General features: G+C 38.7%; 2 protein-coding genes across 7 annotated transcripts in view; one reads left to right on the forward strand and one right to left on the reverse strand.

Annotated features, from left to right (window-relative positions):
* The window catches only part of FBXL13 (F-box and leucine rich repeat protein 13), a 194,568-nt gene extending 176,234 nt beyond the window's left edge, over positions 1-18,334 (forward strand). For 3 of the 4 annotated variants that reach the window (XM_077746953.1, XM_077746955.1, XM_077746954.1), the window contains 3 exons: positions 7,573-7,707; positions 12,735-12,898; positions 17,990-18,334. In XM_077746953.1, coding sequence (XP_077603079.1) covers positions 7,573-7,707; positions 12,735-12,898; positions 17,990-18,215 — 525 coding nt within the window. In that variant the 3' untranslated portion in view covers positions 18,216-18,334. Of the gene's footprint in view, positions 1-7,572; positions 7,708-12,734; positions 12,899-14,835; positions 15,037-17,989 lie in introns of those variants that run through there. The other variant, XM_077746956.1, reaches the window with a different exon arrangement.
* Positions 18,335-21,616: 3,282 nt separating this feature from the next.
* The window catches only part of FAM185A (family with sequence similarity 185 member A), a 62,099-nt gene continuing 56,547 nt past the window's right edge, over positions 21,617-27,168 (reverse strand). For all 3 annotated transcript variants that reach the window (XM_077746960.1, XM_077746961.1, XM_077746959.1), the window contains one exon: positions 21,617-23,275. In XM_077746960.1, the coding sequence (XP_077603086.1) occupies positions 23,163-23,275 (113 nt within the window). In that variant the 3' untranslated portion in view covers positions 21,617-23,162. The remainder of the gene's footprint in view (positions 23,276-27,168) is intronic.

Genomic DNA, 27,168 nt, shown 5'->3' on the forward strand with positions numbered 1-27,168 from the left:
ATAGCTGGGAGAACAGCACACCAAGATCCAGTGCTGTTCATTTGGTTTTCAGCCCGATCTAGGACTGTTCAGCAAGTCAAGAGGTTCTGTAGATGTGAGGCTGCTCCAGGCAGAGTCCAAGTGGGGACTGAGGGTTCAGGTTCTCAGTCCTGTATTCTGCATTAACCTGTGCTAGAGAACTGAATCCCTTGTAACGGTGGAGCATACGTGGATACTCAAGTCAGAAAGGCCCAGGAGTACCACCTCCTTCAGCAACATTTCTGAGTCCCCAAGAATGGCCCATTGATAGCCTCTTCTGGACATTTCTCTCTAAAGTGTAAGAAGAACTGAGTTCATGTCTTGACCTAACATCCATGTTGGATTCATTCTTGCCTAGAAGCAAGAAGCAGATTACTCTCCAGAGACTTTTCTGATCTCAAACTCTTTGAATCACTAAACTTTCTAACTAGTTATATAAAATGTTGTTTGTGCAAGATTGTCATCAATCACTCTCATCAGTTGAAAGACTCCACCCTCTTGGTGGTTTAGTGGTTTTAGTGGCCTTTGACATGTACTGACTTGTAACGCCAAAGATGGATTAGATGTGTTGGCTCCACATAGCAACAATTTGTTAAAAAAACAACATTGATTTCTATTTGGTTTCTAAGATTAAATCATTCAAAACTTGTCAAAGTATGAGATTTCAATAACTACACCTCTTCTCCAGGGATACAATTATGTTTATGGGTTGCGAGGGAAGCAACAAACAGGATCCTTTTCCAAAATGGCCTTACTCTTTGGCCTTTGATGCAGGGGAAGTTCTGAAATCTTCTGTGTGAGGAGATAGGACATTCAGACATCTGGACCCTATCTCTTGGCCATACTGCTCAGGAAAATTCTTTACCTCATCCAATATTCCAGGTTACTATTAGGAAATAAGTGACTAACTCTCTGTCATGAAGATCCCAGAAAGTCCCAGGTTCAGAATCATTCTACAGGGTTTAGGGAGAGGAAACTAAGGAATTCCTGTGGTGGAATTAAGAAGAAGGTATTTGGTACCTTGTAGAAAAAGCAACTCCCGCAAAACCTAGAGCAAGTAAGATCTTTGTTACAGAAATCTGTGTTTCATAGTTATCCATGCCAAGAATTGTCTCCTAGAATCTGTAATAGAACAACATAACCAACATACCTAAGACACTTGGAACTAACAGAGAGTCACAAAGTCCTAACAAGATACCTAGGCATTATTCTCTCTACCTAAGACTGAGCAAAAGAAATAAGCTCAGTTTCTCTGTTGTTCCTCAACCTAGTGTGTTTCCAATTGTGTAGGCAATTTAATAGAATTAGAAATTTGCAAGACGTCAAAGGATGTGGGATTTGACAGCTTGTCGTTTTCCCACAGTCTGTAAGGTTCCAAGGGATACTGGAGTCATGGGTACCTTGCTTCTTTGGCTGATAAATAGGCAAAACTGAGAATACCCAATACCAATCCTGGCTTCTTGCCCACTCCCACTGGGGAGAACTATTTTTGGACAACTGAAGCAGATAGACTTGCTAAATGAAAGCACACATCTGTTATTTTCATGTTGAGCATCCACAGAGAAGAACTATAAGAGAATATGTCAAAAGGAAGATAATCCTTTGGAGTCCTCTCTCAACATTTAAGCTGCCCTTGGAACATGAGTTTATCCTGTGTAAGATGAAACTTGACAGAAGTTAAATAAGAACTGTTAGATTGTCTGAAGGTAAACATCTCACTTTCCTATAAGAGTATGAGTTTATGGTCCTTTTGCTTCTTAAATATAAGTGACCAATCTGTTTTTGGTCCTTCTTTCATGTAGTGTGCCTGGGCTTTGTTCACTATGCCTTTCCTGACATGAACTGAGTACCTGTGGCATATCTCAGAGGAGTTATGATTTTTCCACATTTGTCTTCTAATTGCCCTCTCTATTAGCTTCCAGTTAAATTTAGCACATGATATTTCCTCATCTGAAGGGCTTCAACATATGGAAGATGGTGAGGATGTGTTCTCAGGGGTCTTAAATGGCAGACAAGATTGTTCTAAGACCTGTCTGGTTCCACCGCTGAGAGGCGAAAACCAGCATCTGTAAAGGGTGCTATGTCTGTCAAGTGCTTTTGGAGTACACATCTTCCAATAAGCCTGTGAGATAGGTTAACGGTTGTATTCATTCTCTTAGAGATGAGAAAACTTGAGGTTAGGTAACGTTCTGAAGGTCACAGACCCAACTTCAGGCCCTTTAAGTTTTCTGCCGAACCAGTAACCTCCCTTGATTACATCACCTCTTAGTCCATTATACCCCCAAATGGGAGATCAAAGCAGCACTGATGGCTCATGAAGTCATTATTTCCTAGAGATCTTTAAATGGAAGAGGTCACAGGAGGACAGTATGACTTTTTCCTTGGAGTAAAGTTCTGAGTTGCCATTTTCTTGGGAAAGAGTGAGAAAGAGAACAAGTGGAGTGGCTGGCTATGTAAACAGAAACCTATCAAATCTTTCAGGCTGATTATTATAGTTGACGTAATTTCTATGCCCTTCTTATCCCATAGAAACTCCTGGAGAAGTGCCAGGTAACTGCGCCACTGGGCACCATTTTATTTTACTTATCTTAGAAAAACAGAAAAAGTGTAGGTTATCCTACAGGCTACAAGAGAAATGCCTGATTGACCTTTGAGTAGTCCAATCCTGGCTTATTTTTATTTTGGAGATAAAGTCTAAAACCTGAAACTGTTTTTTGGAAATTTCTCCCCACAAATTCTAATTCAAAGGTATTTTTTTGTTGTTCTTTTCCAGGTCTTCTTTCCAATATGCATTCTCTTTGAGTGCTTACCCTTTCTGTTCTTTAATTTTTCCACATTCCTCTTTTTATGACTGCTATTTACTGGCTGCTTATTGTATGCCAGCTGCTGTTCAGTTGCTGTATTCATATTAACTCACCTAACCCTCCCTATAACTCCATGAAGCAGGTGTCATATTAAGGTACCATGTTATTCTCCTGTTGTGGATGAGATCATTGAGGAATTGAGAGGTTGGGTAATTTATCCAGAGACACAAACTTCTTCTCTTTTTTTTCTTTCATAGTTTATTGTCAAGTTGGTTTCTATATATGAGCACCCAGTGCTCATCCCAACAAGTGCCCTCCTCCATGCCCATCACCCCCCTTCCCCTCTCCCTCACCCCCATTAGCCCTCAGTTTGTTCTCAGTATTCAGGAGTCTCTCATGGTTTGCCTCCTTCCCTCTCTCCAACTATTTTTTCCCCTTCTCCTCCCCCATGGTCCTCTGTTAAATTTCTCCTGATCCACCTATACGTGCAAACATATGCTATCTGTCTTTCTCTGACTGACTTATTTCACTTAGCATAATACCCTCCAGTTCCATCCATGTTGCTGCAAATAGCAATTGCCAAGTAGTATTCCATTGTGTATATAAACCACATTTTTATCCATTCATCAGTTGATGGACATTTAGTCTGTTTCCATGGGTTGGCTATTGTTGAATGTGCTGCTATGAATATTGGGGTACATGTGCCCCTGTGCATGAGCACTCCTGTATCCCCTGGGTAAATGCCTAGCAGTGCTATTGCTGGGTCATAGGGGAGTTCTATTGTTAATTTTTTGAGGAGCCTCCACACTGTTTTCCAGAGGTGTTGCACCATTTACATTCCCACCAAGAGTGTAGGAGGGTGCCCGTTTCTCCACATCCTCGCCAGCATCTATAGTCTCCTGATTTGTTCATTGTAGCCACTCTGATCAGCGTGAGGTGGTATCTCAGTGTGATTTTGATTTATATTTCCCTGATGCTGAGTGATGGTGAGCATCTTTTCATGCAGAGACACAAACTTCTAAGTGGCAGGATATGAACTCAGGCTGGTGGACCCCAGACTCTGTGCTCTTAACCACCTTTGCAACTGCAATTATTAAAAAGGGTGTGAGGAAAGACTGGACTTAGTGTCCTAAGAGCAATCTATGGGAGCTCATTTCCTCACTCCTGTGCTAAGCAGCATTTTCCATTCCCTTTGACACAATCTCATCTTGAACCTATTTTGCATTCTAGATGTTGAGGCCACAAGAGTAAATTAGACATGGATTCTGCTCTCAAGGAGCTGCAGTCAATGCAGAAGATAAGACAATTATGTAAATAGCTATAAGACAAGTAGAAAGTGAGAAAGATAATAAAGTTAAAAGCTATAGGTATTTGGAAGAGACATTTCTTCCAGAGGAAGGAACCGGGGAAAAGTTTGTGGAGTTAGCCACATTTGAACTGGATGAAACTAAAGCTTATCTCCCAAATCACCATATAATAAAGTAACAAATTGCATCATGAAAGTATCTTCAGAAATGCTTGTTTTGGGTTTTGGCCTTTGCCCTTTAAGAATCCCCTCCATAGCCTTCGCTAAGCCTTGCTCAGCTTGATTTCCCTAGCAGGGAGGGTGGGAGGGCAGGAGAGGCATCTCACTAGCATTGGACTCTGTAGAATTTAGTTTTGGTGGCAACGCCCAGATTTCCCAGCTCAGTGTGTCCTGGCCACATCTACACCCACCCGTTCTAATGCCAAGTGAGAGCAAGGCTATGTTTGATGGGATATAGGAGGCCCAACAAACTGAAGTTTTGAATTCATTTTATAACTTAAAATTGTAGACATTGTACTTTAGCTTTTGAAGCAGTCAAAGATGGTCTTCATTACAGAAAACGGTTCTTGACATTACAAGATTTTCCCTAGATTGTCAATTGGGGAAAAAAAAAACCCCACAAAACTTAGTAGTAGAGTTAATCAGAACCTAATGAAGCAAATAGTCCCAAGGTGGCTATGCACCACGAGGGGGAGCTCTTTTGAGATTGAGAGCTGCCACCTGTTGAGGTGACTTAAATCGGGATTTTGGCAGAAACACATTATTGTGACAATCAATAAACGTTAGTGGAACTCAGTCTCCTCTACATACCCAGTTTAGGAATGTAGTCAGTAAGCCTTCCCACACTATGACTCAGCTCCGAAAATGGACAGAAGAAATGATTTAGTTCACTAAGACATTTGGAAGTTTTCTTCAAGATTGTTAACCCATAGCAAAACTGGTTGATGTATGGGGTGGAAGCTAAACTTGATAATTTTTGTATTTTCTTCCCATTTTCAGTATAAAACGTTTCATCTTAGAAGAAGCTTAGCCTGACATTTTCCAAGAAAAGAAAATCAACAGCATTGATATATGTATGAATCTGTATTACTGGAGCCAGAAAAGCATAAAATAATCTTATTGGTAGGGGAGAAATGGAATTGCATGAGTGATTATGTTGAAACATTCCTGCAGACTTAAGTTGCTTATGACTTACACGTCTCTTAAGGAAAATGTGAATTACAAAGAGAGGAGAGAGTCTGCCTGACTTCTCGGATCTGCACTGACTTATGCCAAGCATAAAGCCTGAGACCTGTCTTTATGCCTCAGATTTTCCATGGATGAAAACGCTTCCATGAATGTATCAGAGACATTCTAATACATTTATAAGCTATTCTTTACTTTTAAAACCTCTGAGAAAGTTCAACTTCAAAGACTATTAGAGGTTAAAGCAGAACTGATTCATGCAGTCCAAGACATTGACAGATGTTATCGAAAGGGTTTTCAGACACTAAGTGCCTTGAATCTCCCTTTAAAGTTTGTTTCATCTTTTATATTCCTTCCTTCCTTAAATTTTCTATGGTTCCTTGAATTCTGTCCATTTTCTAAGTAGAGAACAATGTTATCCTACTCCTTATGACAAAAGAATTCCTGTATCATTAAAACAGAATTCTTTATATTCTTGAAGATGCTTATAAAGGATAGATCAACCAACTAGTATTTATTGAGAACCTACGGCATCCTAAATATGATACTTGTGAAGGGGATATAAAAGCTGGCAGAATTCCACAGAATACCTCTGAGAGATTTACTGCATTCTCATTGAAAAAGCTGTTGAATTTCTAAGCTGAGATTCAAGACCAATCATTCCAATCCTTCAAAGTCAGATTCCCCTCACACCACAACTAAGTGTGCTCTCTATGCTTGATTATCTCCAATGACAGGGACCTCACTATCTCGTGACAAGCTGCCCCTTCCAATTTTTGACATTACTTAGTTGCTAGAGAAGACAGATCTTCATACAAACAGGAGTAAACCAAGTACTGTAGCTGCTGAATCAATTGAAGAAGACAAGTTCTACATGAGGTCAGAGGAAAGAGGAATCATTGTTGGCTATTCTGGTCAGGAAAAGATCAGGATTGAGGATTAAATCACTAATATCTTTTAGTACTATTTTTTTTTTTATCTCCTATGCTAAACTGCCTCTCATGGAAAATTTGCCTCTTTTATTAACTTGCTAAAGAAAATAGTGGGCTGACTAGTTCTTTCCAGTCTTCCTTAGGGCTAAAATGATGGGAAAGTGGCATAGTCAAGTGGGAGGGAAGGCCACCGGTGGTCTTACCACTGGAGTCATCCTGATAGCATCAACTGATCCAACAGCCCAGGTCCTTCCCTCAGCTCTGAAAGGAAAGTGACATGTAGTCCAATGGACATCCATTTTTACATATAAATAAGCAATGCCTTACTAGTAAGGCACTAGTTACTAAAATTTAATACTAATGGTAGACTATCATTTACTGAGGTCTCTAATTAAGTACTCCAAAAATTTGAGCTGTTTTCCAATAAACCTCTCTAGTGACTGAGCACATGTTGATAATTTCTATTTTTTATAATTTGGGGGAGGGACTTTTGTTAAGTACAGTATTAGTATATCTGGAATTGGCCATAGTTTCTAATTCCTATTCTTCTTAGAATATTTTTACAACTGCAATTAGGTTTATTTTTGTGGATCATTTTGTTTTCGTATAACTGCTTGGTTATAAACTTTTTCTTCATGGATTCTTCTTATCACTCAGTTCTTATGGTTTAACTGAAAAATGGGAATGAAAATTAATAACTACAAAGGCAAAAGGAAGAATTTCCAATGATTTCCCCAGGCCTTTGCTAGCCCTAGAAATTTTAGGCGAAGATTTTGGTACTTCAGAACAATACTGGAGAGTAGATATTATTTTCCCCGATTTAAAAAAGAAGAGACTAAGGCTCAGAAAGATGGAGTTGCTAAGGTTTCAGAGCTAATAAGTGGTGGAAATGAAATTAAAACTCAGGTCTGCCTGATTCCAAAGACCATGATCTTCCCATTACATTACACTGTCAACCCCACAGGGTCTCTCATCTAATTCTCCCTCCAGATTCTTTTTCCTTCCACTCATTTGGCTGAGTATAACTCTAATAATTACTAACCATATGTGTAAAATCTCAGTACTAACGTCAGGAAAACTAAAGTCTGTTAACAGGAATTTGTATACTACTAAGCTGTTAAGCTGGTGTGTGAATATTTTTTTTTTTAATGGATGTAATAGCTTTTTCTTCGTCTCCTTTTTTTTTTTTTTCCAACAAGATGTAACACATCTATACTTCAAGGACTGACATGCATACTAAGTAAGCTGCTGTGGGTAAGATGGCTCTAGATGAATAAAGACTAAGAGAAAAAAAGAAAAAAATCTTTGACTTTGGAATTTCTTGCAGGCATTCTGCAAAGGCTCACTAATCTTAGAACACCTGGATGTCTCTTACTGCCCCCAGCTATCAAATGAGATTATAAAAGCACTGGCCATTTATTGTGTCCGCCTCACATCTCTCAGCATTGCTGGCTGTCCAAAGGTATGTCCAGGAGTCAGAGCTCAGTTCTGTGCAGCTGAAACACAGACAAGAAACCTAGGCAGGGTAGCAGTCAGAGGTCAGAGTTTGTTTCTCTTAATTTGTCTCTTAATGTGCTATGTCCCAGGTAGTCATTACATTTTTTCCACTTTCCTCAAATGGGAAATGGCTTTATGATTTCATTTGTGTCAAACTAGAATTTTTAAAAAGTTAAAAACAATTCCCATTCAAATATAAAAACATGTCAAGATTTTTGGAATTCACTAATGAGAGGACCAGCAAAATGGTAAAACCAGTTCATAGAGGATTTGATCAAACAGAATTATTTATAAGAACTGAAGAAAAAGAATGTTGCAATATGATTTTTAGATTAGATACAAAATTGGTTAATGTCTTATAAGGTAATAGGTCCATAATCTTGGAGATATAGTTTCTATCAGAAAGAAAGAATTTACATCTTCCCTGGACAAAAACATAACATTATAACATGTAACTTCATTGACTTTGAGCCCTAATCAGTAGTAATTAAGATGTCAAACAAAGACATAATTCCTTATAGAATTCTTCTAGTGGGACTGTTAAAAATGTTCCAGTATGACACTAAAAATACATGTAATCATCTTCATTCTTATTTCAGTTTTGATAATTTTTTGACATATGTTTGTAAAAGAAATATACACTTATTGTAAAAATCTCTGGACTACATATAAAAACAAAAAGGAGAAAGTAAAAATCTGTTGTCATACCACCATGCAGACATAACCAGTCTTCCATTTTGTACTTAATCTTCTAGAGTTTTTTCTATGTACACAGAGATTAGAAATAGTTATAGAAGGTTTTGGGGTTTTTTGTTGTTGCTGAAGAATAGAATCATATTTTCCAAAGTACATTGTAGCCTACTTTCTTTTTTCTTAATATACTATGGACATATTTCCATGTCAAGAAACAGAGATCTTTGATTCTGGATTAATATGGTAGATTGAGTATACACATATAATTTTGTTCCCTCTTACAACCTTACAGAACTACAGAAGAACTGTTGATAGGGAAAACAGGAGAAGAGACAAGAGCAAGAAAATTTTGGGAGCTTGAAAACAGATTGGCTAATAGACTTTAGCAGAACAGAGGCAGTTTTGAATCCTAAGCCAGCAACAGAGAAAGCTGCAGGAAAAAACTGATTTACACCATGATCTTCAAACTTGGTGACAGTGTTTACCTTTAGAACTGGGTGAAGAGGGTCATTAAAATAAGGAAGACTGGGTTAAGCGTTCTTGAGAAGTAGACAGGTCCTAGATCTCTTCCTCTACCTTACACCTCTGGGCAACTGCCCTTTTCTACCTTCACCAAAAGACTGGATACTTATTTCCTAAATTTCCCAGATTTCTCAACCCTGGCGTTACTGATATTTTGGATGAGGTAACTCTTTTGTGGTGGAGGGCTATTCTGTACACAACACTGTAGAATATTTAACGGCCTTTTTGTTCTCTACCCACAATATGCCAGTAGCACCTGGTCCCACACACCCCCTTATGTGACAATAAAAAATGTCTCCAAATATGCCAAATGTCCTCTGGGGGGCAAAACTGCTCTACTATTTGTTTTACAGATAGTAGAACAGTGGGTTGCTGGGCTGGGACATACCATACAAATTCAGAGTTTGACTACAACAGTGAAAACAGGAATTCAGTGACTGAATGCCAAATGCAGAGACATTCAAGAACTCTTCCAACACAGCATCCAGAACGTGGCTGCCAGATCTTTCCCTCCAGGCAGGAGACTGAAAGCCTGTTTTCTGGAGACTATGACTAGCACAGGATGAAAAAGAGAAAAATATTGACATTTAGAGGTTTACCAACTAATAATCCATCTAAACACTGAAGCTTTAGGTAGAGAAGGCCCACATCATGGTCTCAACCCTTTCAATCAGTGTGTAGCCCTTTTGCTATTAATAAATGGCAGACAGCCAAGGATTACCAGACATAATAGAAAAGCCTCTAATGTGAAAGATAAAGACCAAAACAAATTAATAGAAAAAACTTGGGGGAAGCAAAATATGCAGAGAGAAGAAAACTAAAAAGTCTTTTTAAAAAATCCTCAGAAATTATATGACCATTAACAACCTATTGTCTTCTGTTGTGCACACAGATGGGCTTGTTTTTATTTTATTTTTNCCCAGGCGCCCCCAGATGGGCTTGTTTTTAATAAAGCATCACCTGATATGTTAAGATGTCCTGCATTCTACCTCATCTAAAAATTCAGCTTCTATGTGGTTAGTGGATTAGCAGAAGAATGGTATAAACTCCTAATTCCTCTGTAGTTAACTGTGCTGTAGTAAAGAGGAGGAGGCAGTGGGGGGAAAGATGTGAGAAATCATGACAAATTTAATCTAGAAAGTTCACAACAAAATTCTTGTTTAATAATGTACTTGTTTAGAACCTGAGAAACCAAATGCCTTGTTGGTCAGCATCATCTGGTTCTAGAAGTGGGTCAAGGAACTAAGCATACTTAGCCGCACTGACCACGGATCCTCTGCAGAGTTCTTGTTTTCATTGCACACAGACGCGTGGACACATGGGTGACACATGGCTCACTGGGAACTGCCCTGGCCATAAAGCAGATGCAGATGGGGGCTGGGCTTTTTATTGGCTCTATTAACTAGGGGGAAGAGTAGAAGAACGGGAGAAATAAAGACTCTGGTGAGAACAGTAGTTGGGCAGAAGAGTTTTTGTTTGTTTGATTTTTGGGGTTTTTTGTTGTTGTTTTTTGTATTTTTTTGTTTGTTTTTTTGCTTTTTGGTAAGGAGATGCTGAGGGAATTCCTTCTATAAACTGTGCAGTGGATACTGTCCTGCAGCCTAGAAACTAGGAGGATTTACACAAATAAGATTATAAAACAAATCACTCTATATCAAAGATCTAGGGTGACAAAAAGGAAGGGGAGTAAATTATTCCAGAACCTCAATGTAAGAGAGAAGGGTTTAGCTTTATTATCTCTGTGGGTCAAAATAAGTATCCTCATTCAGAAGATGTGGGACCATAATTTGGGTCAATCAGAATACTCCTCATTGTGAAATCATAAGGCGATGGTCTAGTCCAATATATTCCACCTACATTGTTTTTTTTTAATTAATTTTTAAATTCCAGAATAGTTGACATACAGTGTTATATTTCCACCTACATTGCTTTTGATGAGCTGTAAAACATGTTAGTACCTGGCTCATCATCCTAGGCTAGGCTTCTCAAAAGCCCATGGGTTAATCTTGCATGGTCACCTTATCCATCTCCTGAAAGGCCAGCTCTTCCTTGCAATCAGTGAACCTCCAAGGTCAGTAAGTAGTACTGTGACCCCACTCTTCCCAGCACTAAAATGGGAATAACAGAATCTCCACTCAGTAGGACTGAGATCAGGACCGGGAGCTGAGAATTTAGCCAATCACCTCCACCTCTAGTTCCCAGCCTCGTAGGTCCCAACAACATCTATTCAGTCATTAAACATCTTGAGCTTCTGATTTACAGTAAATGTCAGGCTCCTTTTTCACTCCTTCAGAGCCAGTAAAATGTAGCGCTCTGGGCTCTACCTGTCCTGGACTTTTCTATCACTTCATTGTCTTGCCTACAATTCTGAGGGCTTCCCCCCCACCAACCTCCAATGACATCAGATCCTCAGAGACCAAGATAGTATGGCAAGAATGTATGGAAGCATTTTTGTGAGAATCAGGCACAATGTTAAATCTCAGTCCTGGGTATGTTGTGAAAACAGGGCGTGCTTAGACAATGACAACATCTATTTTTCCAAACTTGGAAAGTGTACATTTCAAACTGAAGAGGCTTCTACATACTTTCCTCAACTTTATATTAAGAATAAGAGCCAAGCTTCATGGCATGTTTTTATAATGTTCAAACATTTAAAATGAGAAATTAAATCCAGTTGGGAAAAAATTCCTTTGAGGAAAGTAATCTCACTGATTTTACAGCAAGCCTCAGTATAGCTATGAATTCAAAGCTAGACCCTGAGTAAGTAAAATAATCTAAGAAGTAGAGTTGAATTATCTCTGTAGCACATCTGGGCAAATTCTCAAGATATTGGAACCCTCAGGAGAATTTCTCAGAGTAAGATTCATGTAGTGTCTGTGGCTTCTGCTCTTTCTTCCCCGGCCTACAAACTTGTCTCACCTACTTGTCCCCTTCCAGAACCATTTTACTCTATCTACACACAAACCATCAGAGATGTCCAGATCCCTTCTCATGGCAATTTGACCTTGTATGTGGGTTAACTTCAGGGAATATATATATTTTATAGTTTTGTAACATGTTATGTTGTTAAACTTATTTTTCTAAATTGATGATGCCTTAGAGTGGATTTCAAGTTTAAAGCCAATTCCCTTTACTGTGGCATTTCATAAGTTGTTCGTATTGGTGTGACGGGTATTACTAAGGAAATTTTAATGAAGTTACTCATTCAAAATAGAGAGCTCTAAAATGAAAATAACAGCAAGATCACAAAGTAAAACATAATTTTACTGTTCTGGAAATAGTTAAATCACTAACGTGCATTATAGGCCCATCATGTGACATGCTGGGAAGAATTTCGATTCTGTTTGTTATGGACTGAATCCCCACCCCCCCACCTTCATATGTTGAAACCCTAGTTTTCAGTGTGACAGTATTAAGAGGCAAGGCTTTGGGGAGCTAATTAGGCTTAGACTGAGGTCATGAGTGTGGAGCCACCATGATGCAATTACTGTGCTTATAAGAATGGGAAGAACTAGAACTGTCTCTCCCTCCTGTGAAGATACAGCAAGAAAGTAACCATATGCAAACCAGTAAGAAGATCCTCACCAGACACTCAGTCTGTGGGCCAACTCATCTTAGACTGCTCAGACTCCGTAACTGTGAGAAACAAATGTCTGTTGTTTAAATTACCCAGGCTGTGGTATTTTGTTACAGCAGCCCAAACTGACTAGTACACTGTTCTTCCCTGGGATGGAGTTCATCCGAATAATCAGTGCTTAACTTTGGCTGTGTGTTCAGATTACTGACTCAGCGATGGAGATGTTATCAGCAAAATGCCATTACTTGCATATTTTGGATATTTCTGGTTGTGTCCTGCTTACTGACCAAAGCCTTGAGGACCTGCAGATAGGCTGCAAACAACTCCGGATCCTTAAGATGCAATACTGCAGACTTATTTCCATGTAAGTGTGAACCTGAACATGAAAAGCTTTGAGAATTACTTTCTGAGAAAACAGAATACATGACTATGGCATTTGTCATACATGATGGCTCTCAGAGTTACAAAGTTTCATTTGAACCGTTCAAAATGAGAATTCTTGACCAATCCTGAAGTGTCAGGCTCTTTTCTGCAGGCTAATACTGCAGGCTAATTCTGAATACTAAGAATTAATGTTATCAGTTACCTAATATATATTTCACAGAGGAACTTTCTTAGTTAAGTAGCACTGGAATGAGCTGAACCATGAGATCTGGTCACTTGAAGCCTGAGGAAGAAAATGGTTCCTGATCCAAGGCTTTATATGTTAAATTTAAATTGAAAAAAAAAAAAAGAGCACACAAAACTTATTACTTGTAAAAGGCACCCCCCACTGGGCGGGGACGGCAGCTAAATGAAGCTGGGTCAGAAATAAAGAAGCAGGTCTTTGAAAAGTTTTGAAGAGGAGTGGAGACCCAACCCTCCCTAATAGGTCTGGAGATGACTGATATGGGTGTGATTAACTTCACTGAAAAAAGATAGAATGAAATAAGGTCCTAGGAGTCCCTGCCAGCCTGGTCATATCATTAAACAGTGAACTTTGAGTAAGATGGCAATGAATGAATAGCATGTTACACAAAGGAGTTTGGCTTCTAATCTTTTGATTGTATTTTGATAATCACTATTTTGGGGAGATAATAACACTGAACTTCTAATAAGTTGGATTTTACGTAAGAATGAACGGAGACTTTCTGGCACAGGTCTCTCTGAACCTAATTATGGTATGGATGTTAAAGTGTGATAAATAATGGTGTTTGGTTAAGGAGACCCAAGATACATAGTAATATCCTAATCTTGCCTTTGACTGCTCACTCTCCTCTTGCAAGGCGACTAGGTAAAAAAAATATGTGAAGCAAACAAAACAAGGCAAAGTAAGATTTTACTAGTAGCGAGGCTTGACCACGAAAACTCAGTGTGAAACTCTAGTTAACTAGTTGGATCTCTGAAAAATTCCTTTACCTAAGCTAGGACACCAAAGGCATCTTTTGTTTCCTACCACCAAGTCTGGCTGTCCCTGCCAGCAATAAGCAGAGAGATGGTCCTAATGCTTAGAAGGGAACTAGCTTGTCTCCATCTCAGTGTCTAAAAAGGCCAAACTACCTCGGTCTCCCTCAGAGCCCCGCCCCTGCCGAGCTTCAGCAGGAAAGAGGCCTAGAATCTTCTGATACTATCTTTGTCTAGCAATAAAGAAAGGCAGTCCCCACAGCAGAGTGGCTTGGAGAGTCCCAGCATTTGGACTAGTAAGGCTCCAAGAGTACTTGTCTTGACTCCCAACTTCTAGGACAGGGATCTGGTTTTTAGCCAAGGAACTCCCAGGGTCCCTGGGAGCCTGACCTTCCCTTTGTCTTTTTGTACTTGGCTATGGTTTTGTGCTTGTCACAAATTGCAGTTCCTCTGCTATTCCCGAATAAGCTGACTTTTTATCTTAAGTAAAATTGCTCTTTGCTCTGCTTACAGTTAACGGCTTAAAGTACCACTGGGTACTTCCCCCATAGCTAGTGCTCAATATGCAGCTCATTTTCATCTTATCCCATCACACTGCATTTAATGACTACTTTTCCCTATGGATTCCCTACTTTTCTTGTCTTTACTGAGAATTTAGTATCCCGAGCTTTCTTGTTATTTTCTCAAACTCCCATTATTTGCCCTAATTATCGTCTAACTTACCCTGGCTTGCAGCTGACTGAGGAACTGTATGACCCAATATTTATATGTTACCAAATTTAGCATTAAGAGTCCTTATCCTCTCACCAGTTACCTAGAACTCTCAGACATTATTGCTCTTCTGAGGTCAAAGGTTACATATACTTTGGTCAATTACTTACAAGTTGTTTATTCCCCAAACTCGTCCTTTTCCTAAAGGTCAAGACTATTGTTGCTGATAGTAGTCTTAACATCAGTGGCATTGAATCATTACCAACAACTGTGAACTACAGTATGTGTGTCCAGAACAATGCTGTTTGGGAGGCACAGGGCAAGTGGGTGTTGGAAATAGCAACCTGTGAATGCCTCAAACAAAGCTGCAGAAGATTAGAGACCTAAAGCGTTCTCTGTTGGTATAACTGCTGAAAATGTCTTCTTTTGGCTGTCGCTTAAGATGCAAAGAAATGGAGTAAAACCCTTAAATAATTTACTGCCTTATTAAACAAAAGGAAAATAATAAAGTTCAAGATTATACACAATGCCATGAATTTATGTATTGGAAAGAAATTAATTCTATAATCAAATTTCTATATTTTAATATATTTTATTGTCAAATTGGCTTACATAAAACACCCAGTGCTCATCCCAACAAGTGCCCTCCTCAATGCCCATCACCCATTTTCCCGTTTATGATCAACTTTTAATAGAAGTTCAGGGGAAGAAGAGATTGGGTTAGGGTCTTTATAAGAGGTTGGATTGGTTTGAAGATTTGAAAGATGGATCAAGTTTAAATAGGCAGAGATGGGGTGAAGGGTAAGTAACAATGAAGCTTTGTCGGCAAGAGTAGTGCTTTACATTTGAAACTGATGGTGCCAATATTTTGTGCTTCAGATTCCCTCAACATTTGGGATTATGCTGCAGTAAGTACTCAAGGGAAAATAATCTCACAGAAAACACCTTCATAGACATGTCAATCTCAACTCCACAGAATTGGAAAGGGAGAATAATCTTCAGAAGAAAGTGGGGACAGCTAAAGATAGAACACTATTATTACTGCATAATGAAGTCCTACTTATATAAAGATTATATAAGAAGTTTCAAATGTAGGACCACATTTTTAAAAAATGAAAAGATCAACAGAATGCAAAGCTTCATCTTTGACCATAAAGTTATCGTTTTCAAATTTGAGAATAAATCTTTTTCTAAATAGAAGGCATTTGTTTGCGGAGTTTTAGTTTATAGGATTGGTCGCTCAGAGCAGAAATTAGCATAACTTGCTTATACTCACATTGTTCTAAAGTTGTGTGGTTGGCTTTGTTTTAGTTTATTTTTATTTTTTTATTTTTGTTTTATGTGAGTACAAATATATAAACCAAAAAGTAATGTGGCAAGAGATGGAATTAACAATGGTTTGGTTGTCTCCCTGTTGAGTTTGGCTATATAATTATTTTAAGACATCTAAAATTTGGTTCAAATGAAACAGCATTTTAAACAACTGATGTATCTCAGCCCTTTTACCAATTTCATTGTTCTGCCTGAACTCCTATAGCCATTGAGCACAGATTTAACTCAAAGCATATGGTAATACCAGCTTCTTTATCAATGACTGTTTCCAGATTTTTGCAGGTAATAACTTAATGTAATATATAGCAATAGTAGGCAAAGTATCCCTTTCATGGGCAACTATCATTACTCATTTCTGATCCTGTAGAAGTTGCCAATTACTCTTGTTTTTTTCTAAGTACTGGTCTCAAGATTCAAACCACCTTCCTAGAAAAATAGCATTGTTCTACCTTTGAAAAGCCATTGTATTCAAGTTAGATACACGTTTGCCCCCTGATACTATAATATTATGATTTATGAGAAACATATTTTGGTTATTTAGATACGAATATATATTTGGTCTTCCTTCACAGTTCCTGACTCCCAGCTCCCAAAGCCCTTGGAATTTCCTGGGCAATAAGGGCAATGGGAACATCTTTTGTCATGATATTTGGTCTCATCCTCAGTTCCTGAAATTAGTTCAGAGACATAAAGATGAAAATAGGCATCATATTATTGATAACAAACTCCTTTCCAACACAACTCAGTGTGTGTTAATGAGGTGACTTTTGGAAAGCATCTTAGGGTAGAAGATGATTGCTAGGGGAACCAACAATGAACACAGAGGTGGAAATTTCAGACCCATCCCCTGATTTCTTGGGAAGGTGGAGGATGGAGATTAAATCAGCCATCAATGGCCAGTGATTCCATCAAGCATGCCTACATAATAAAGTCTCCATAAAATCTTAAAAGGGTTTGGAGAGTTTCTGGCTCAGTGAATGTGTGTAGATTTGGGGAGTGTGCAATTGGAGAGCACGTGGAAGTTTCTCACCCCTTCTCCACACCATGTCTTATATATCTCTTCCATCTAGGTATTCTGGAGTTATAACCTTTTATAATAAACCAGTGATCCAGTAACCAAAATGTTTCTCTGAGTTCTGTGGGCTACTTTAGCAAATTAATCCAATCCAAGAAAGGGGTGCATTGGAACTTCCTATCTATAGCTGGTCAGTCAGAAGCCCAGATGACAACCTGGACTTGCAAATGGGATCTAAAGTGGAGGGCAGTCTAGTGAGACTGAGCCTGTAATCTGTGGAACCTGATGCTGCCTCTGGGTAGACAGTGTCAGAATTGGGTTGAATTACAGGACACCCAGCCGCTATCTAAGATTGGTTTGGTGGTGGAAACCCCCACTCACCCACTTTAAAACTGGGGTTCAGAACAACCTTTAGATGCCTTCTTCGCTTTCTTCCTTACTTCTTCCTAAGAGAGGCAATAATGGTGTTTGTAATCATTTTGGTCACTGATACCTTTTGAGAGTTTGAGGAGTCACAAACCGTCTATTCAGGAAAATGTATATTAGACACAAAACTGCATGAATTTTCAGGGAATTTTCATGGATCTCTCTGAAGTTCATCCACATATCCAACAGAGATCTGGGGACTCTGGGTTATGAGCTCCTCCATGTGCACCTTCACAGGTTGGCTGGTTAAGGTACTCCCTCATCAAAGAAACTGGAAATAAGAGGCAGAGGACTCACTGGAGAACACTAGAGAGTGCCCGCAGAGTTCCTACTCCATGACCATGCAGTTTCCTTACCCACTCACCGTTGTCTGTTAATCTCTGAATTTGCTGATCCAGAGAGCTCTGAGCTACTTAAGCTTTGGGATCCTGAATATTCACATAATTACCCATACCCTCCCTATCAGAGAGAGCTGTGAAATTCATTCAACTTATGACAGTTCTTTTAACTCCAAATTTGCTCTAGTTGGAAAATTCTGCACTAGTAATTACTTCTGCAACTGACTAATGCTAATCACTGTTATTGCAGGGAGGCAGCGAAGAGGATGTCATCTAAAGTTCAGCAGCAGGAATATAACCCCAATGACCCTCCACTTTGGTTTGGCTATGATTATGAAGGCAACCCCCTTACAGAACAACATGAGATAACACCACTTAAAAATGTAGAATGGACAGTGACAGAGTCAGCATACAGTAGTGAAGAGGAAGTAGAACTTGAGCCTCAAGCAAGAACAAAAAAATCTAGAACTTGGTAACTTCACTTAATGCAAGTGCTTGTACTAGCTGGATCTCGACAGTGTCAACAACTGGCAAATCATTTCCTGATTCTTATTCCAACTACAAATATTTCTAAATACATTATTAGTTCTTCTAATTAGTTGAATCATGATTTTTTTAAAAAGCCAAATGGGGTGTTGCTACACTGTAAATTTTCCACTTAAATTTACCTTAATCAAACCAATAGTTTTGATGAGATTATCAAACCTAAGGTTACAGTCATATAAAACAAGCCTGAAAGATGTGATGTTTTGACAACAATTTAAAAGCTTTGCTTTACAAAAGAAAGCAGAGATAGCTAAATGAGTCAGAGTAGGAATTTGAGTCAGGGCAATGGCTTTAAGGATCTGTGATGATATAAAAAATAGAGACATGCATTCTTAAAGGAAACAGAGCTTTCTTGTTATTTCTAGACATTTAACAATAAAAACTAAATGCCACTTGACCCTGGACTCATCTCAACATTTGACTTAACAGTCCGGGACAAATCAAATAGAAACATGAACTATTTGTGACTACAAAGGATGTCTCTGCAATGTTTCAAAGACATCTCTTTTTAAACACATCTGCAGTACAGAGGAATTTGAAAACTATGCTATGTCAAAAAAGATGTTCTCCCTATTTTATGCTAGGAGATATGGGTTACTAATTGTGTACCTCCTCATTACTAATTTTTAATTTTTGAGAGAGGAGAGAGAGTGCATGCCCACAAGTGGGGAAGGGGCTGAGGGAGAGGGAAGTAGAGAATCTTAAGTAGGTTCCATGCTCAGTGAGAAGCCCAACACGGCTCCATCTCACAACTGTGAGATCCTGACCTGAGCTGAAATCAAGAATCGGTTGACCAACCAACTGAGCCACTCATGTGCCCACTCATTATTGTTAATAAGCTTTCATCTATGGATTTTTACCACTCTGGTAAAAGATAAAACTACAGAATTCAAGTGACCACATGGTGGTAATATCATTATTTGATATTATGTGACACTCCTATTAATCGAGTCCAGGAGTAAGTACAACTCTGTTCTGACTGCCATGAGCAAGCTGTGCTGGTAATATTGCATTAGTCTTTTAACCTATTTCCTCAATTACTTACCGTATCCCCCCTCAGTGTAGCTAATGTAGTGTTATATTGGTTTTGAGTAAAGAATATAGTGATTCAGCAATTTCTTATATTAGTCAGTCCTCATCACGACAAGCATACTCTTAATTCCCTTCACCTATTTCACCAACACCCCCCCCCCCCCAAAAACCACTTCCCCTCTCTCTGGTAACCATCAGTTTGTTCTCTATAGTTAAGAGTCTGTTTTTATGTTCATCTCTTTTTCCTTTGTTCATTTACTTTGTTTCTTAAATTCCATATATGAGTGAAATCACGTTGGCTTTCTCTGACTTATTTCATTTAGCATTATATTCTCCAGATCCATATATGTTGTTGCAAATGGCAAGATTTCATTCTTTTTATAGCTGAATAATATTCCATGGTACATATCTACCACATCTTCTAAAAATTTTTAATATTTATTTTTGAGAGAGAGATATAGTGTGAGCTGGGGAACAGCAGAGAGAAAGGGAGCCAGAATCTGAAGCAGTCTCCAGGCTCCAAGCTATCAGCACAGAGCCTGACGCAGGGTTCAAACTCATGAACTGCAAGATCGTGACCTGAGCCAAAGTTGGATGCTTAACTGACTTGAGCCACCCAGGTGCCCATACCACATCTTTATCCACCCATCTATCAATGGACATTTGAGTTGCTTCCATAACTTGGCTATTATAAATAATGCTACAATAAACATAGGGATGTTATCCCTTAGAATTAGCATTTTCATATTCTTTAGGTAGATACCCAGTAGTATGATTACTGGATCATAGGATAGTTCTATTTTTAATTTTTTGAGGAATCTCTGCACGGTTTTCCAGTGCCTGTACCAGTTTGTAAGAGAGTTACCTCTAATAGTGCAAGTGAATTCCTTTTTCTCTGCTTGTAGTTTGTGTTTTTGATGCTAGCCATTCTGGCAGGTACAAGGTGATATATCTCATTGTGGTTTTGATTTGCTTTTCCCTGATAATGAGTGATGTAGAGCATCTTTTCATGTGTCTGTCGGCCATCTAGATGTCCTATTTGGAGAAGAGTCTGTTCATGTCTTCTGTCCATTTTTTAATTAAATTATTTGTGATTTTTTGGTGTTGTGTTCTTCATGTATTTTGGATTACTAAGCCTTTATTGGATATGTCATTTACAAACATCTTCCATTTAGAGGTTGACTTTTAGTTTCATTGGTTATTTTTCCTTGTTGTGTGGAGCTTTTTTTTTTTTTTATTTTTTTTTATTTTTTTTTAATAGTTTATTGTCAANAGTCCTAATAGTTTATTTTTGCTTTTGTTTCCATTGCCTCAGGAGATATATCTAGAAAGATATTGTTATTGCTAATATCAAAGAAATTACTGCCTGTGCTGTCTTCTAGGATTTTTATGGTTTCAGGTCTCACAGTTAGGCCCTTAATCCATTTTGAATTTATTTTTGTGTATGGTGTAAGAAAGTGGTCCAGTTTCATTCTTTTGCATGCAGTTATACATGGGTTAATGCTCAAGAGAACAAAATATGACAGCTTTTCCTTTCTATTTGAACTTAACTATGTGATTCAAATATGCACAATTACTTTAAGAATTTTAAATACAGTTTACTGCTTGTGATGCTCATGACCTTCCTGGCTGTCGTTGACTAATTTCATAAACTTTATTTTTCATCATGAAAATATTTATATAATTGCATGATAGTGAAAAAAGATTATAAAAAGTGCCTCATGGCCTCAGTTTTCTCTATTTAATAACACACACACACACACACTCCATCAAACATACTAACATGAGTACTGTCCCAATTTCTATAAATTTTGATTTCATGAAAATTGAACTAAAAGGAGACTCTGAGATATTCCACAAAGTTGACTTTTTGTTTCATAAATATGAAGTTAAAAATAGAACTCTAAATAAATAAATTAAGAGACTATTATAAATCATAATATTTGAAAAGATTATTACAGGGGCATCTGAGTGGCTCAGTCATTTAAGCATCTGACTTCAGCTCAAGTCATGATCTCGCAGTTCGTGAGTTCGAGCCCCACACCGGGCTCACTACTGTCAGCGTGGCGCTTCGGATCCTTTGTCCCCCTTTCTTTTTGCCCCTCCCCTGCTTGTGCTCTCTCAAAATAAATAAATAAACTGAAAAAATAAAGTTTATTCCAAACCATTGTGCAGGAGCTGATTTATCCTAATCATAGAAAACATAATCTAAAAACAGTGTTATGCCCAGATCGCGATCTCCCCAAAATCCCAAGACCACCAAGGAGTCTGAGTCACGTATGCAAAAGCAAAGGGCGTTTATTCGGGCTTAAGCTCAGGCTCCAGCTCAGGCTCCCAGACCTCACCAACGCAGTGCATCCGTGCTGAGAGCCCCGAACAAGGGCAGAGTAGGGTTTTTATGGGGTTTGTGACGGGGGAGTTACAGAAGTTGTGACATGGGAACAGTGATCCAGTCATAATTATACAATATCATTGACAGCGGGTTTGACCATACACATTGTCTAGAGTATTCGTTACTTTTGGCGGGATCCAATTACAATGTTTAGAGTACCTTTAAATTTAACCAATCACAGAGCGAGCCTAGGGTCTTATTCGGAGACTAAAGGGTTAACTTTAACATTAGGTAACAGGGCCCTATCTATAGTTTCTATCTCCAGGCCTCTCCCTTAGTAATGTGGAGGGTGGTCGCTGGCCTTTCCTGATTGGGTGTTGCAAGGGTGGTTTCTCCTGCCTTGGGCAATGTGTCACTGCCTGATAGTTTCGGGAAAGCTGAAACTCAGGCCTTCTAGTTCAGAGGGGAAACTTAAAGCCTGTCATGGAGTCAGTTTGGTTTAGAAGTTTAGACTTGTGTCCTTACAATAGGTCTATTTATTCTTATGTAAATTAAACGTTCCGGGAGTAGACAGGTAAGGTTTGAAAGAAAGAGGATTAATAAAATAACTTTATACAGTACATGAGTGTGAAAGTGAAAATCAATCTTCATACAGCAGGCTATAAAATACTTGAATGTTTCTCCTCTTCCAAATGCACTGTATCTTAGATTATTCAAAAAGAATTAAGAATCAGTAGCAAATACATCATTTTTATGGTGTGTTTTATTTACAGCTTACATTTACATTGATGTCATAAGAAATACTAAATAGCAAACATGTTACAAGAGAGCTAAAGTATCTTCTTGAGTGTAAATGGAAATTGTAAATATGATGAGCTAGCACTCTCATGATTATGATATATCACATAGCAAAACAAAGATTTTTCTGGGAAGGCCTGATCTAATCAGTCAAATCCTTTGAAAGCAGTTTCTCCAACTGGTTGCGGAAGAGGTCAGATATTCAGTGCATGAGAAGCAAGTGCTGGCTTTAAGATGGAGAGGACCACATGAGAAGGAATGCCAGTGGCCTCTAGAAGCTCAGAGTGATTGCCGTCAGAGAGCAAGAAAAGACAGACCTCAGTAGTAGTCACAAGGAACTGGATTTTGCCAACAATATGAATAAGCTTGAAAGTAGATTTTTTTTTCCCCCAGAGCATCTAGATGAGAACTTGAGTCCAGCCTTGTCTACCTTGAGCAGAGAGACTAGTCATGCTGGGCTCTTGACCTACAGAACTGTGAGCTAGTAAGTAAGTGTTATTTTAAGTTGGTTAAGTTTGTGGTAATTTATTACAAGGCAACAAAAAATGAACACAATAGCTAAGTACAAAGTTTGAAAAGGACCCCACAAGACAATTCACTAGTATTCATTCTAAACTGTTGTTTTCAACATTTATACGAACTGTGGTATTTGCATTTCTGTAGTCTTAGATCTGCTAATCATTGTTAAAAGTTATAAATACAACTCAAACCATCCTTAGTCCTGCAGTTTCAGGGACTGAAACCAGCTCTGACTTCTAAAATTTATAGTGCCTTTTGGGGCATCAGCCTTAATCCATTTTTCATGTTTGCTTGCTTGATTGATGAGCCCTGCAACACAAAATTGCACAAAGTTATATCTTCATTGACAAGAACAAGATCTGACTACAGAGATCCTAACAACACTGAAACTGAAAAACACTTTGGAACAGCAAAAATCTTAGTAAAGACAGTTTGAGGGGGGAAAGAGTTGTAGTTACCTGGGCTTGTTTCCTCCTCTTATTTTCTCAGAACTGAAAGGGAAGCTACACTTCTTTTTAACTGTTTTTTTGTTTTTGTTTTTGTTTTTTTTTTGGTATGCAGTTTTTAAAAAGAGGTTTTTTAAAGTACAATTGATAAATGAGATGTGCTTCACGTGTGCAATGCAGTGAATTTTGGAATATGTAAATATCTGTGGAACCATCCCTTCAATCCAAATAATGAATGTATCACTCATAAAAGTTGCCTTTTGCTCCTCTGTCATCTTCTTGTCCCTTCCCTGCCTGTCACCTCCAGACATTCCCCCATGAAACCCCTCATCACTGATCTACTTTATGTCACTATGGACTAGTTGCATTTTCTAAAATTTTAATAAATGGAATCCTACAGTATAAAATATATTTATTCTTTTTCAAAAATCTAGGCTCTTTCACTCACCATAATCATTTTGAGGCTCATTCACACTGTAGTTGGTATGAGGTGGCTTCCTGACACATATGAATGCTCCTGGGCACCCTGTGCAGCTCCCTCCTCTATGGAACTCTCTCTTCTGAAATCTAACAGCCCTGATTTCCCCAGATACTCAGCTCAGTCTCCACTTCAGGAGTCTGCTGAGCTCTGTCTGTGTTACCGCTCCCTGCCCTCAAGGTCATATGCTGTGCAGTGATACAGTTCACCTAGTTTATTTCCCATCTCTGTTCTTTTAGTTTTAGGCTTTTTTTCGTTCAGTCAAGGTAATTAAGGTGTTACACCTCTTCTAAAGCTTGACTGCAATTCTGAAGAGACCAATCAAAACTATACTGAAGAGAGTTGTGAATACACTGTCTCAATTGCTTATATACATGTTCTTTGCTGAATCCAAACACACAAATAAGGAAACAATTTTTCCTTGGTATAGTTTTTCCCTTGTTAGTACCATATAATGTTCCTAGCTGATGAAAAGGTACTTTATACCATCCAGTCTTTGTGTGGAGTGCTTCTCTGATACAAATTCTTCTTTGAGTTCCTGCCTCCCCTTTAATCTGAGCTATAATATTCTCTATGTTTTAGAATTCATTGCATCTTTCAAGTATCCAGTGACTTCCTTCTGCTTCTCTTGCTATATTTCTTTTTTATTTTTTTAAATGCTTGTTTGTTTGTTTAGTTTTGAGAGCTCTCAGAGCATGAGCAGGGGAGGGGCAAAGAGAGGGAGACACAAGAATCCGAAGCAGGCTCCAGGCTCTGACCTGTCAGCACAGAACCCAAGGTGGAGCTTGAACCTGTGAACCTCAAGATGATGACCTGAGCCAAAGTTGGATGCTTAACCGACTGAGCTACCCAGTTGCTTCTTAGTTTGTTTATTTATTTGTGTGTGTGTGTGTGTGTGTGTGTGAGAGAGAGAGAGACAGAGACAGAGACAGAGACAGAGAGACAGAGAGAGAGAATCCCAAGCAGGCTCCACACTGTCAGCACAGGGCCTGATGGGGCTCAATCCCCAAACCCCGTGAGATAATGACCTGAGCTGAAATCAAGAGCAGGATACTTAACTGACTGAGCCACCCAGGCACCCCTCTCTTGCTAGATTTCAATATCATCACGACTCTACTTCTCATTAAACTGGTTAAAATCTCATTCCAATTGGTAAATCCCTGTGTTAGATGTGTTAAAAACAAAACGCCACAGGGGCGCCTAGGTGGCTTAGTCGGTTAAGCATCCGACTTTCGCTTAGGTCATGATCTCGCAGTTTGTGGGTTCGAGCCCCGCATCGGGCTCTGTGCTGACTGCCAGCTCAGAGCCTGGAGCCTGTTTCGGTCTGTGACTCCCTCTCTCTCTGACCCTCCCCTGCTCATGCTGTCTCTCTCTCTCCTAGAAATAAATAAAACATTAAAAAAAAAAAAAAAAGCCACAGGCCCAAATGGTATCTCTTAGACTGAGTTCCCAAACAGAGGCTTAAAACATAATCTAACTGCAGTTTCAAACTCCTCCAGAAACCTAGTCTTAGCTGGTCGGTCTGGAATTTTTAGTCAGTGCCAAGGAGAGTCTGCCACATGGGATCTCTTCATTCCCCAGAGGATGATGAGGTCCTTTGCATAATAAGACCCCTATTTTGTCCCCCTTAGAAAAGGCCTAGCCCGGAATAATCCTTTTCTTTTGCTAGCAACTTTCTTGGTCCCATCCTTCTTCTGGAAAAACCTTCCATTTTGTACAATTCCTTGGTGTGCCTCTCTACTTGCTAGGTAAGGTGCTGCCCAATTCATGAATCATTTTATTAAAGCCAGTTAGATCTTTAAATTTACCTGGCTGAATTTTGTTATTTCACAGAAGCTTCTCTTTTTCCTCCAACTTGTCATTAAGGAGTTGAGCTATGTCAATTTTAATGTTGTTCTTGTTGTGCCTGTGGTGCATTTGGTAGGTCAGGATTTTGAGGTACCTGCACCCAACAGTTTTTCTATAAGACATATTTTTTCCCTAGTAATTCAAATAAATGTGGAGGAAAGAATTAGAAATCCTGAACATTGGTTGTTCTAACTTTATTATTTTTTTTACACTTTTTGGCATCAATAGTAAAAATTCAACAATAGTAAGGTTTTCCCAAATAGCTAAGATCTTTTCCTGACTATATTATGTGTCACCTCCCCAATCATGCTTATGGAAAGAGAAGCCAATCTACTCATTTTCTTTTGCAACAGTAGAGGAGGCTACTGCCCGGGAGGAAGGCCTTCCTCTGCCTTTTGGTCCTTTTAACTGGACTTAGAATCAAATTGACATGAGACATTTACAGGAGAAAATCAAATCCCCACAAACATGAAATTCCAAAGACAATGAGGCAACTCCAAGCTTATACGAGCTAAGGAGAAGGGTAGGGCCTGAAGATACAAAGGGGAGAAGCCCATTAGCAGGAAAGTGAAAGGAGATGTTTTGAAAAACAAAAGTTGCCCTGTCGTTCAGGCAAGTTTCACAGGTAAAGGGGAGTCTCTGTTAATAGCTCTCTTGCAGGCAAAGGCTTTCCTTTCCAATGTAAATTTATGCAGCTGAGGGAGAGGCAGACAGCTTTTACTGCATCTACTGGGTTTTGATTACTTGTAACTTGAAATAATCTTTATGCCAAAGTGGCCTTTCTTGGGGCAGCCTGCCCATGGCCCTCATACTGCACACAGTGCTACTGCTACTACCAAAATGAACACACAGCAATTTTAGTCTAGAGACAATACTCAAAAAACAGGACAGTTTATATTTATACAATTCCACTTAGGTTGTTTGAAAATAGCTTTCTCTATCTTGCCTATAAGTAATTTATTAAAAGCTTTTCGTACTTTGGCCTGAATCCGTCTGTGGAGATTCCATTCTAATTGTAAAGTTTATAAATTCCTTCCTACAAAAATCTTGCAACACATGCTGGACCTTGTGGTAGCAGAAAACTTGTTCCTTATTTAATTCCCTTTGCCAATGATAATCAATGTTTTATTGGCCAAAAAAGGGGAAATGACTACCCTGTCCCTATGTAGTTTGCCTTCCATTAATTAAATGGGAGGAAGAGTTTCTTCTAAAGACATGTTTTTAAACTCCATTGTTTGCTCTCTAAATCTGCCCTGTTCAAATCTACCCAAATCTATGAATCTCAGAGTTCTTTTATTTATTTTCCCCCAAATACCTAGTTAAGCATTAATCATTAGTTAACACAAAATACACTTGATCTAATCAGCACTGGCTGTTGACAAAGATAGGGCTCTAAGCAGTATTTGCAGAATTTAATTCTCTTGTTTAAA

Source organism: Crocuta crocuta, unplaced genomic scaffold (assembly GCF_008692635.1).
Source record: "Crocuta crocuta isolate KB4526 unplaced genomic scaffold, BGI_CrCroc_1.0 scaffold396, whole genome shotgun sequence".
NCBI lineage: Eukaryota > Metazoa > Chordata > Mammalia > Carnivora > Hyaenidae > Crocuta > Crocuta crocuta.